General features: G+C 46.0%; 1 protein-coding gene across 1 annotated transcript in view; it reads right to left on the bottom strand.

Moving 5' to 3' along the window:
* ctnnd2a (catenin (cadherin-associated protein), delta 2a) overlaps positions 1-13432 on the bottom strand; it is a gene marked incomplete at both ends in the record, with an annotated part of 202027 nt that overhangs the window by 44661 nt on the left and 143934 nt on the right. The window contains 2 exons of the mRNA XM_079754879.1: positions 827-1013; positions 10230-10443. Of these exons, the coding sequence (XP_079611005.1) occupies positions 827-1013; positions 10230-10443 (401 nt within the window). The remainder of the gene's footprint in view (positions 1-826; positions 1014-10229; positions 10444-13432) is intronic.

Genomic DNA, 13432 nt, shown 5'->3' with positions numbered 1-13432 from the left:
GAAGCTTTCAGAACAATGATACTACTATACATTTCGGATAGCCTGAATGCAACATTACCCAAATGTGAGTAACAATTGCCAGGACAACCAAAACATTACTCTGGCAATGTTAGGGATTTGCTGTACAATGAATACAGTGTGATACAGTTGGCTCATTGGGTGACATAGACGGCAATGAGATAGCAACGTTTAACCTCTGTGTTCACCCTGATTGATGGACATCGTGTCCTTGTGTCAGTGGTCAAACAGGGATGGTCGACTGGCAGCAGAACACAGCAAACAGACGACAAAGTAGGAAAAAGGAGTCGATCTCAACAAGATGGTACCAAAGCAGTACCATGAAAACTTCAATAAGGGGCCAATACAAGTCACTGCTGTATATGAGGCTCACACAAAGACTCCAAAGCCTTGAGAGCTCTGTTTTCCTGGGAGACGCAGCAAAGGGGCTATTCCCCTTTCGCCTTCCGTTTCTGTTCCAAACACACAAAGACCCAGCCATGGTGCTGCCATAGATACCAGAAAGAGGGGGTTGAGAACCAGCTAGGACGAGGCAGGATGAGAGAGAGAGGGTGGACGAGAGAGAGGCAGAGAGGGAAAGAGAAAGAGAAAGCGAGACGGAGAGAGACAGGGGAGGGAGAGAGTAATAGAGACAGAGAGAAGCTATACGCGAAACATAAGTGGCACCAGATAATAATGAAGCTGTCTTGAAATATGGACATAATATGCCATTGAATATTTGCATAAGCGTATAATATCGCGTAGGGTGATTTAAACAGAAATGCATACATTAAAGGAAATAGAGTATATGTGTGCGTTTGGCTCCCACCTGAGGCAACCTGTAGCGTTGCGCAGCACCTGGGAGGTGTGGAGGTGGAGTTTGCGGTCGTCATGGTGATTGGGGGAGGAGTCCCAAGCCGAGTGGGGGATGATGACGCTGTTGGTCAGCACGGCCAGGGCGTCCTGGATGATTGGCATCTTCAGCGCGTCGCAAGAAGACAGATTCCACAGGACCCCTGTGCAGGTTACACACACACAACAGACACACACAAACACAGACAAACACACACGCCACACACACACAAACACAGACAAACACATATACACACACACACAATAAGGCAAACACATACACACACACACACACACACACAAAGAAGAAAAGAACAAAAAAAAAGAACAAAGCCAAAAAATAGGGTTAGTTTATTTGTCATCCAGCAAAACACTTTTCAATATATTGATACGAACCCAATTGTTCTGCTAATGCTACTCAATTCCAACACAAAGAAACGCGAAGGCAATACGAAGCAGAAAAAATACAGTTTCTGCCAACAGCTGCACTCCCTTCAGGTGTGTTGGGTGATGAGTTCGGCGGCCATGTGGGTGTCAGGGGCATGAAAGAGTCAGTAATGGAAAAGATGACCATAAGAGACGGACAGAGGGGGAGGGATGGATGGAGAGAGAGGGATGGATGGAGGGAGAGGGATGGATGGAGGGAGAGGGATGGAGGGAAGGAGAGGGATGGATGGAGGGAGAGGGATGGGTGGAGGCTAAATGGTGGCAAAGAGAAAAAGAATGAATCCAGAATGAAGTGATCATGATGGCAATTGTTTAATTTAAGAAAATATAGGTCAAAGTGTTAAAACATGTGAAGAGATGTAAATTCTGTTTAAGCATGAAGAGATTTCAGAAGGACAGAGAGGGGTGGATCACAGACAGCCTGAAAATGATTTTGCTAGGGACATTCTAGAAAGAGATGTATTGTTTGTTTGCACATGTTTGTGTTTTTGAGTGTGCTCAAGCGCCTGTATGATTCTGTATGTACCAAGAGGTGATGGAGAGAAAACGAGGGGGTACAAGGAAGTTTGGTTAAGTGATAACCTTGAATTTTGCCTGCGAGTAATCGAGCATTAAACACTCAGCAGTTGCAGAGAGAGTGCCAGATCCAGAGAGGGGGGAGAGAGGGAGAAGGAGGGTTAGAGTGGGAGGGAGAGAGAGAGATAGAGAGAGGGAGACATAGAGAGAGACAGAGATAGACTGAAAGAGAGAGAGGGAGAGAGCCTTCCCTGAATCCACTAACCACACTCTTGTTTTCTGCTGAAGTCTCTCGATATGTTTTTCCCTCTTCTCCTAATCTCTCTCTCTCTCTCTCTCTCTCTCTCTCTCTCTCTCTCTCTCTCTCTGACACTAAGACAGAAAAACATCACACAGGCGCAAATACATGACATACACATCACATGTGCATGCACAACCCACACGCACACAGAAACATATGCAGGCATACAAAGACACAAAAAATCACTTCTACTTATTATAATCTCCCTCTCACACCACACACATACACAACCACACACATACACAACCACACACATACACAACCACACACACACACACACACACACACACACACACTCTCGTGTCTGGAGCTCAGAGTGTTCTTAGTGTGTCATTGTAATCATGTTAAACGGCGTCGTCTCTGATGAGCCCGTTGCAGAAACAAGTCTGCTGGCTGACATTCACCCTCTAGCACGCACGCACACACACAGGCCTAGACACATACACACACACACACACACACACAGAATACATAACAGTACAATACTTCTGAATAGGATATTCAGGGAGAGAAGAAGAAGCTGCTGAAAGAATGCGAGGGAGAAGAATATTGACAAGAAATAAAGGATGGAAAGTGTGACTTTTTCGTTCTTCCTAATTCAAGGTCGTTTTAGCCATCAACTGACTATGGATGAATTCATGCCTTCTCCTGACACCGACAGACCCCTGCCTGCTCTAGAAACATATATTTGTAATGCCTCAATGCTTCTGATGCCTTTATTGGGATGACATCAGTTGCCCAGCAACCTATGACATTTTACATCAGTGCTGGAAGGGAATGGGTCTTTGTGTGTGTGTGTTTGTGTGTGCGTCTCTCTCTCCCTCTCTCCCTCTATCTCTTGCTCTGATCTCTGACTCCATCCTTTTATCACTCGCTCAGCCGTTTTGTCTTGAAACGAACCAAGCCAATGCACGTTTTCTTGCTCAGTCACCATGGAAACCATGAAATTCACCGACCCCCCCAAAAAAACGATCATAACCAACTCAGACCCAAATCTCCCTCCACCACCCTGAGACTTTGATGGACAGTGTGTGTGTGTGTGTGTGTGTGTGTGTGTGTGTGTGTGTGTGTGTGTGTGTGTGTGTGTGTTCATCCCAGCCATGCACCGTGTAGCCGGGATGATTAGGAGTACTTCATGAATAAAAGAGCAGGGCAAGTGTCGAGGAATGGACGAGAGACACAGACAGACATAGAGACAGAGAGAGAGAGAGAGAGAGAGAGAGAGAGAGAGAGAGAGAGAGAGAGAGGAGAGAGAGAGAGAGAGAGAGAGAGAGAGAGAGAGAGAGGGTCCGGTTAGGGCCCCCCCCGGGTGTCCATGTTTTATTTATTAACACCCTCCTTGTGCGCCCAGCGTCCCTGTGTCAATTTGTCAGCCACGGGTCCGGATCACGCTGACCAGCGCACCGTGCAGATGGGGGGTTGAGGCGGGAGAAACAAGTTTCACAACTCGGCCGGCGACAGACATAACTAATTCATCTTATTTTTACCTCCATGCGAAACTCTTCCTCGTCTTTGACCTGATTCTGAAGGCATACGGACATAGATGGTAGAAACAGAGGGCTGTCAGGGGATGTGTGGATTTTAAGAGTTTTTATTAATTATATATATATATATATATATATATTTTTGGGTTGAAATATAAAATATCTTAGAAATTAGAATCAGAATAACAATCAGGTGCGTTTCCACATACAAGGTTATCACCAAATTCATGGATATCACTGCTTTATATAAAAGTAAACACGAAAAATTTGCATTTGGTGGTGCGACAATTTTATTTACAATACATTTTCCATTTCTTATGAAACAGCTCTTGGCATATATGCGAAGCAGCCATTCTACCCTAAGTGTGTTAGCAGCACTCACACTTTCTGTTCCTGACAACATCACAAATACATTGGACTCATTGCTCCAAGACGACACAAACACGACACGGCACGAAAATCTGTAAGATCTCTATAAATTCGCAAACACTGTGCATTTCTGTTCCAAGCTATTTTCCTGGTAATTTGCCTCGATTAACGATCCCTCAGCCTTTGTACTTGACAACTAGTGCTAATTGTCCTAATAAATGTCCTCATTTAGTTCAGAACTTTCCAAGCAGACAAGTTCAGCAGTAGTTTCTCTGCCGCAAGGTGAACGGGGCAAAGGGTGGCATCTCCTATTGACACCATGAATGCCTCAAATCGATCAGACTGTGATGGACAGCTGGCCCAGAAGCGTTTGATAAGCTCCTATCTAACAGGTTGGGCTTGTTCAGAAGGGAAGATTTTGTAAATATTCTAAATGAGTGTGAGTCCACAAGTGTAGGGGTGTACGGTATAAACAGTATAGAAAGTACACCGGTGTGAATTTGCGCTACGGTATGGATTTTGACGATACCGTGAGACCGGTGTGTCCGGTAGACAGTGTTGTATGTAACGCGACACAGAGTAATAAACAAGTAAATACAGTTACGTAACTACTTTTTCATGGAAAAAGTAAAGGTACGCTTAACAACTGGTATGGTATATATGGTAACGAAACGTAGTTCCTTTTTCAATTTTGCGCAACGTTACTTTTCCCAGGGACAGATTTGAAAGCGATACTGCCTTCTCAGGCAGTATGCTATCGGGTCACGAGATGAGAGCTTGTGAAGGGACTATTTGGTAAGTAAGCAAGCGCGCTTGCTGTACGCCTGCCTGCTTGCGCAATAGTCGTAAGCCAGTCCTTACGACAAAAAAAGCCAGCGGTGGAACGAGATAACAAACGCTGTCACTGTTTACCTGTGTAAGGACATGGTTCCCTTTAAAATGTCGATAGAAAGGGCTTTAAATAGATTTTCAAAACACTTGATCCCAGGTACGCATTACCTGCCCGCACACACTTCAGCCAAATTGAGATGCCAAAACTATACGGCAAGGTCCGCGAGCAAGTGGAGAAAGAAATCCATACTTTTAAACATTTGTGTTTTTTAGAGATGGAAGTAACTTGAGAAAAGATTATTTTTTTTTGCAGTTCTGCTGCCTAACCAGTATTTTACCCCTTCAGAAGCATTTATATCAAAATTAGAAGATACAATTAACATACCGTGATATAATACCGTTACCGTCTATGCCTCAAATCATACCGTGATATACATTTTAGTCCATACCGTACAGCCTTAATGTAATGCATGACATACATGCTATTGAGTTGTTTTTTTGTGTTACAAACACCGAAAAGGATCCCGCACTGAAAATAACTCACACACGCACACAACCACACCCACACACAGGCACACAACCACACACACACACACACACACACACACACACACACACACACAATGTATGATCACTCTAGTGCATTTCACTGCAGCTGTCTTTACCTGTGTCACAAAGCATATAACATAATTATAAAAATGCTTATATCACAGGCCATTCAAAACGATTTTATAATTTTTAACTATTTATAATGGAAGTGTTATCTTTTCATTAAGCTAAACGCCTATAATGTTATTGGACACAGCCTATTTTATAATAAGAAACACATTTGATTCATTGCCAATTCTCCTAATCTCCTTTTGAAAGGAGGGATAAGTGCACACATTGTGCTCAAGCTAAAAACACATTTCTAATTCAATTATTATCGGTAATTACCTGGCAAGTGTTAAAACGTGTGATTTAAAGGACAGAGTGTTCGACGGGCCACTGGTAGCTTCAGTTCAAAATATCAACAGGATTACAACTGGCATGAAGTAAGCATTTGAAACAAAATGAGAGTTAGCAGCATCGGAGAGTGAAATATATATGGATGAAGTCAGAGACTCAAAATAAAATGACTTTTTACAATGCACATGAAAAACAAACAAGCACACACATGCAGGCCCACCCACACACACAGACCACATACACAAGCGCGCATACACACACACACACACACACACACACACACACACACACACACACACACACACACACACACACACAAGCAAACACTTTTATTTGGCACTGCATATGATGCCCTCTGACTAGCAGTGCATTTAATTAATTTGTTAATTTGCTTTGAAAGGACTCACACACACAGACACATACTTCGCAAGACACACACTGTCTTATGGTTTTACATTAATCTCTTTGTGTGTTGCCTTTCTTTGGTGACACACAAAACTTGTGTCAAAAGCTCTCCCTTTAATTTGATGGGCTAGCCTTTTTCTTCGGTCTTGCATGCCGTCATCGCCCTTTAGGGAGGTTGGTAACCTTTTATGATCCGGGAATGACCAGTTAAATGACATCACTGTTATGGATGTACTCCTTCCTTCAATCCTCATCCTTCTTTCCTTAAAATCATCCGTCTTTCTTCCTCAAAACGTCCATCTTTTCTTAAAATCTTTCATCTTTCTCCTTCAGACTTCCATTCTTCCTTCAAGTCTTCCCTCCTTACTTCCTTCAAATATTCTAGCCCTCAATCCTTCCTTTCCTCTCTCCATCCTTCCTAAGTTATGTTCAACCCTTAGATCCCATCTGGACTGGAATCATTCAGTATTTGATGGCTCTGATGGAAAATCAACATTTCAGCTTAGCAACTTTTTGATCCAATGAATTCTGAACTCCTTAGAGACAGAGTGCCCAGTAAGGTTGTTTGTGTTTGTGTTAGTGTGTTAGTGTGTGTGTGTATGCACATCTCTGTTTGTGGGAGCACACGTGCGCCTGATCCTCTGTTTCTTCGCCTCCAAGCGGAGATTGCTTCAATTCCCCAGAGAAACGACAGGGCCAGGGGTCAAATTCAACACCAGCAGCTCCATTGACTTTATATCAAGGAAGAGTGTGTGTGGGTGTCCGCTCGTGTGCCGGTATGTGTGTGTGACTTTGTATGTGTGTGTGTGTGTGTGTGTGTGTGTGTGTGTGTGTGTGTGTGTGGTTGTGTGCACGCGTGTGTGTACATGTCCACGTCGCCACGTGTCGACTACGTGCCAAGTCTTTATCTTTGTAAGTGTCCATAGAGCGTCCACACATCTCCCTTATCTGGTACAAAGTGAACCGGTGGAGCCAAAAGGAGCTCTATTTTTCCCCGCCGCTGAGCCGGGAGAGAGCAGAAACAATGCTGATACAACTGTAGATACCCCGCAAGGGAGCGTCCCCCGTGATGGATGACAAATAAATCACATTAGAGATCATCGGAGCGTGAGCGCAGATTATTGAGCACGGTGCGCCAGGAGAATCAAACAGGATGAGGAACAGAGGAGAGGAGAGGAGAGGAGAGGGGAGGAGAGGAGAGGGAAGAGGAGATGAGGAGAGGAAAGAAGAGATGAGAGGAGAGGAGAGGAGAGGAGACGGAATGAGAGGAAACGAGAGTGAAGAGGAGAGGAGAGAGGAAAGCAGAAGTAAGAGGATACAAGTGGTGAAGAGAAAGGATAAATTGATAAAAAGAAAGAACAGCAAACAAAAGCAGGTTACTGTGACTCTCTCTCTGTCTCTCTCTCTTTGTGTTGAAATGTTCTTTCATCCTCTCTCCCTCCCTCTGCCCTCCAAGCTTCTCAAACACTCCTTCCATCCCGCCCTTTTCTGTATCTCCTACTCCCCAGCCTATTGCCGACACGGTTTACCAAATGCTGTGTATTACAGACTCCTACCAGAGGGCTTAGAACGTGTGAGAATATTCAAGCGTATACCTCTGTAGCCGTCTCAAAACGTTAATAAATCACCATATTCATCAAGCAAAAAGCCAACCAGTGGTTTGGTAAATGATCAACACTATAGTGTATCGGTGAATGAGTACGTATTACACACATTGCTCCACAAGTACTGACATAATCCTCCATAAGTACTTACATAGTACTGCAGGGAGATTATACACAGACCCTCTAAAGACAGATAGACACACCAACCCACCCTTCCACCCATCCATCCATCCATTCATCCATCCATCCACACACACACACACACACACACACACACACACACACACACACACACACACACACACACACACACACACACACACACACACACACACACCAAAACATGTCCTTGCATCATTATAACTTGTCCTGGGGCCTTAGAATAAGAAAAAATACTTACTCACTACAAGCTTACATTACATACACGCTAGAGGGAGCTTATGTGTATGTGTGTATGTGTGTGTGTGTGTGTGTATGTATGTGTGTGTTTGTGTGTGTTTGTGTGTGCGTGCATGCATGGGTGTGTGTGTGTGTGTGTGTGTTGAAGGAAGCAGCTGAGGTGCTACTGTACATGACATGATAACGTTAGGGGGAAATATTTAGCTAGGTCTAGCAGAAAGCAGAGATGAGGGATGTGTGTGTCTGTGTGTGTGTGTGTGTGTGTGTGTGTGTGTGTGTCTGTGTGTGTATTTCTTACATTGTGAGAGAGGTAGTCATAGCAGGGGTGTATTTATAGGCTCACAGGTATGTGTATGTGCATGTAACCATATGGGCTGAGTCCCATTGTTCCCTGAGGGTCAGAATAAGATTAACCCGTGATGGTACATGCTTGGACTCCCACACACAAACACACACACACACACACACACACACACACACACACACACACACACACACACACACACACACACACGCACGCACGCACGCACGCACAGATACATATTCATTTATAAACAACTCTCCAACTCAATACGTCAACAAATAAATTATCTGCCCACCCACACACACACACATACCACACACAAACACACACACACACACACACACACACACACACACACACACACACACACACCACTGGAAAAGCATCTTTCAAAGTCCAGTGGAAAAAATACATAAAATCAAGCAAAACGAAAACTTTATATAATTTATATCTTTTAATAACTCCTACATTCGTGCCGTACGACTGACTCTTGTGTGGATGTGTTCTGGGGGGAGCCAGGCTGCCAGGACCCTCCATGACACACTTCAGCACCAAGGCCAGCGACACCTCCCCCACTGAGGGAAACGGGCTGAGGTCATTCATGATCCACTCATTCAACACAGCTGCGGCCGGTCGAGCCGTCCTTTGTTAAACCTTCAGTTTGGTGTACAGTATGTTCTTTCCAAGATGCAGAAGAGTGAAAAGTGCCATGGTACAATGTGCAATTACTCACTAATGTCCCTGAACCCAGCACACACACACACACACACACACACACACACACACACACACACACACACACACACACACACACACACACACACACACACACACACACACACACACACACAGACAGACACAATGGAACTGTAGACTATTGTCCCAGAGATGTCATTACAGGACAAACCCAGGTGTCACTCAGAGTTCAAATTATGGGTTGTCTTTTGTGTAGCAGTGAACTTTGCCCATGGTTAATGTGTGTTGCTTCTACCCGGGCCCTGGTTCATAATAGTACCGTAATTAGTCTTATGAGTGACATCAGTGTTTGTCCTATCACGACGCCTCTGAGAAAAAGGGGGCCTATCTCAATACCAAGTACGGCGTTGCCTAATTTGACGCGGGAGTCAAATTCCTGCTGGTTGTCGCAAAATACATTCTTGGATATTTCTGGTAATCCAACGCAATTTATTTGCCATTACAGGGAGACATTGTTTGTGTTTGAAACAGCGTTTCTCATGCGAGACATTGCAAAACATCATTAGCCTCAGATACGGTATATATATAGGTTATATATATATATAAACACGTTGATATCAGTCTCCACAGCACGACCTCTCTCCGGGGTACTCTTAACATGGCAGGGTATCGGCCGCAAAAAATCCCATGATGCATTCTGATGTACAAGCCCTAATGTCAGACTGAAGTTGGGACACACACTCACACATATGCACACACACACACACCAAACTACACGCACACATTTTTAGGGCGTTAAGCAGATGCTTTTATCCAAAGCAACATACAACGGTTCATACCGACATTAGCGCACCGACCCGCACTGCGCCAACCACGCAAGCCGATGGCCAGCTCGTCGGGTCCACCCAGGGTTTGGTGCCATGCCCAGGGACACCTCAACATTCAGGAGGAGCCGGGGATCGAACTAGCAACCTTCAGGTTACAAGTCAACCCGCTCTACCTCCTGAGCTCCCTCTCCCAAACACACACACACACAAACACAAGACCCCGCCCGTCGATGCATGGCCCCTCCTCACCGGTGACCAGCTCGCGGACCTCCACGTCGGCCGTCTTGCGCAGCAGGCGGACGAGCGCGGGGATCCCGCCGCAGTTCTTCAGCGCCACCTTGTTCTCGTCGTTGGCCTTGCCGTACACCAGGTTCCTGAGGGCCCCGCAAGCGCTGCGGTGGACCTCCCCCAGCCGGTGGTCCAGCAGGTCCACCAGGAGCTGGATGCCCCCCTGACGACGGATCTGGAGGGGGGGGGGGGGGGGGGGGGAGAGAGGGAGGAGGATGAGGGAGGGGAGAGAGGGTGAGGTGGAGAGAGGGTGAGGTGGAGAGGGGAGGGAAGAGAGGGAGGAGGATGAGGGAGGGGAGAGAGGGTGAGGTGGAGAGGGGAGGGGAGAGAGGGAAGGGGGATGAGGGAGGGGAAAGAGGGTGAGGTGGAGAGGGGAGGGGAGAGAGGGAGGAGGATGAGGGAGGGGAGAGAGGGTGAGGTGGAAAGGGGAGGGGAGAGACGGTGAGGTGGAGAGGGGAGGGGAGAGAGGGTGAGGTGGACAGGGGAGGGGAGAGAGGGTGAGGTGGAGAGGGGAGGGGAGAGAGGGAAGGGGGGTGAGGGAGGGGAAAGAGAGTGAGGTGGAGAGGGGAGGGGAGAGAGGGAGGAGGATGAGGGAGGGGAGAGAGGGTGAGGTGGAGAGGGGAGGGGAGAGAGGGGGAGGTGGAGAGGGGAGGGGAGAGAGGGAGGAGGATGAGGAAGGGGGAGAGAGGGTGAGGTGGAGAGGGGAGGGGAGAGAGGGGGAGGTGGAGAGGGGAGGGAAGAGAGGGAGGAGGATGAGGGAGGGGAGAGAGGGTGAGGTGGAGAGGGGAGGGGAGAGAGGGAGGAGGATGAGGGAGGGGAGAGAGGGTGAGGTGGAGAGGGGAGGGGAGAGACGGTGAGGTGGAGAGGGGAGGGGAGAGAGGGGGAGGTGGAGAGGGGAGGGGAGAGAGGGGGAGGTGGAGAGGGAAGAGGAGAGAGCGAGGAGGATGAGGGAGGGGGCGAGGGGGAGGGAGAGGGGGAGGAGGGAGGAGGAAAGGAGAGAATGGTTTGATGGGCAGGAAGAGGGAGGGTGGTGGGGAAGGAGTGGGTGGGGAGAGAGGGAGGAAAGGTTAGGAGGTAAGGGGACAGGGAAGTACTCAATGGATAATGGCTCGGTACAGGGAAAATTACGCCAAATTAACACTCAAGGGTATGTTGCTAATATAATTATAGAGCCAGGCTGGTGTGGTTTACACTGTAAAGGCAGGATTGGACGGTGTACTGTCGGGTACGATAATGTTGAGGCGACAGGTACTTCCATTTTACAGCTATTCTCCTTTATAGTGGGCTAGGAGAAAATGGCAGCACCACTAGTTTTGTCATGATACCAAAGTATAAAAAACACTGGTATTAATACAATTAGGTTTAGTACTGAATATGTGAGTTTCACATACTTTGCCATACTCTCAATACTTGAAGTATACAATTTTTTTCAGGTTTGATTATACATTGTACATATTTACCTGCTGATCACAGAGGACTAATTCAGTATCTTTCTAACGCCTACAGCGCCCAAAAGCATCATGTAAATGTCGTAAGGAGAACTTTCCCATCCTGCTCATATGTACTGTATATCCACAACAATATAAATTTATAAAAAAATATTAAAGTAAGAAATCACATTACACCCTCATATTGCCACCTTCAGATACTTCCCCTTATACCTATATAAAAGTCGGTTAAAGGCAAACCCCAAGAGTCTGGGTTTTGATAAATTCTCAATCTGTTTTGTTAGCATATGCATGGTTGACATTTAGGTGTTGCATAGGAATGCGTTGAAAGTTAATTTGAGAAAATATATATTCACAAAAGATAATATGGCTGGCAAACAAGGCCTATTTTTGTAAGCCCTTTAGGCAGTATAACTTTTTTTCAAAGTGAAATTATTTCTTTGTTATGTAGCGTTATCTGAGATATAATTATTAGTTGTACATTGTTGCATTTGAAAGAAAACTTTTGTGTTGAATCAGTGCAAGTAACAACCCTATCAGCCCTGCCAACACGATGAACTACTAGCCGATTTAATGCACCATAAAGCATCATGGTTTCATGATCCGGTTCCCAATTACATCGACGAGGGCACAGTTATGCACATGAATTTGTGGTTCAATGTAAATCATTCATATCACAGTACACAGAGTATCCATATCACAGTGCTGCTATGCACATTTTCAGTCCATATATCAGCACGTTTTTGGGAGGCTATCGTCCACACAGAGAAAAAGAGTGGAACAACCAGGGACTGAGTTAACGTCGATGAATTATTCCCCGTCTGCTTGAGAGGGAAAACAAAAGCTGTCAAGGCAGTTGTCCCGCGGTGAGGATAACAATGGTGCCACAATTGGTGTTACACATTGTGTCCTCCCCCTATGGTGTTCACATATTGCCTACCGCCTACGGTGTTACATTCAAAACCCTCCCCCATTGGCTTTCATCAGCCTTCGGGGGGTGCTGTGTGTAAGTGTGTGAGGCAGCGTGGGCCCAGTCAACGGGAGAACGGCTGCTAATGACCAGAGCAAAGCTGTTACCATCAACCCAGCGACCACTGGGAAGCTAGGGCCACTGGTGTGTGTGTGTGTGTGTGTGTGTGTGTGTGTGTGTGTGTGTGTGTGTGTGTGTGTGTGTGTGTGTGTGTGTGTGTGTGTCCCTTCTCCAAAGCCTACCTTTCTCCAATGTAATTGAGGAGCGTCAGGTGATTAAAGAAAACACCTCGGAAACTTGTAACTTTAGAAGCGGTGGCGGTACTTTTTAGTCACTCGTCACAACAGTTTTCATAACAACGGCAAATCGTTCAAGATCTTATTTGAGTAGGAGCGTATCTAGTGATAATCATGTATTATATACATACACATTTATAGACAAAACAAATAATGAGGTAGAAAATAACACACACCACAGAAGTCAGAAGAGTTTCTATAGGAACTCATCCAGAGCTTGAAATATAAATTGGGGGAGGGAGAGCGAGAGAGAGAGAGAGAGAGAGAGACAGAGAGGGAGAGAGAGAGAGAGAGAGAGAGAGAGAGAGAGAGAGAGAGAGAGAGAGAGAGAGAGGGAGAGAGAGGAGAAGGACATAGAAGGAGGACATGTTCAATGAGAGGATGTGTACGGAGAGGCAGGGACTGGAGGGGGCCGTCTGGTGACGCTGCAGAAGTGTATCAAGCACCAGG

The sequence above is a fragment of the Pollachius pollachius genome (assembly GCF_949987615.1).
Source record: "Pollachius pollachius genome assembly, chromosome: 17".
NCBI lineage: Eukaryota > Metazoa > Chordata > Actinopteri > Gadiformes > Gadidae > Pollachius > Pollachius pollachius.
Note: the sequence above shows the minus strand (reverse complement) of the source record. Positions and strands in the feature narration are given on the sequence as shown.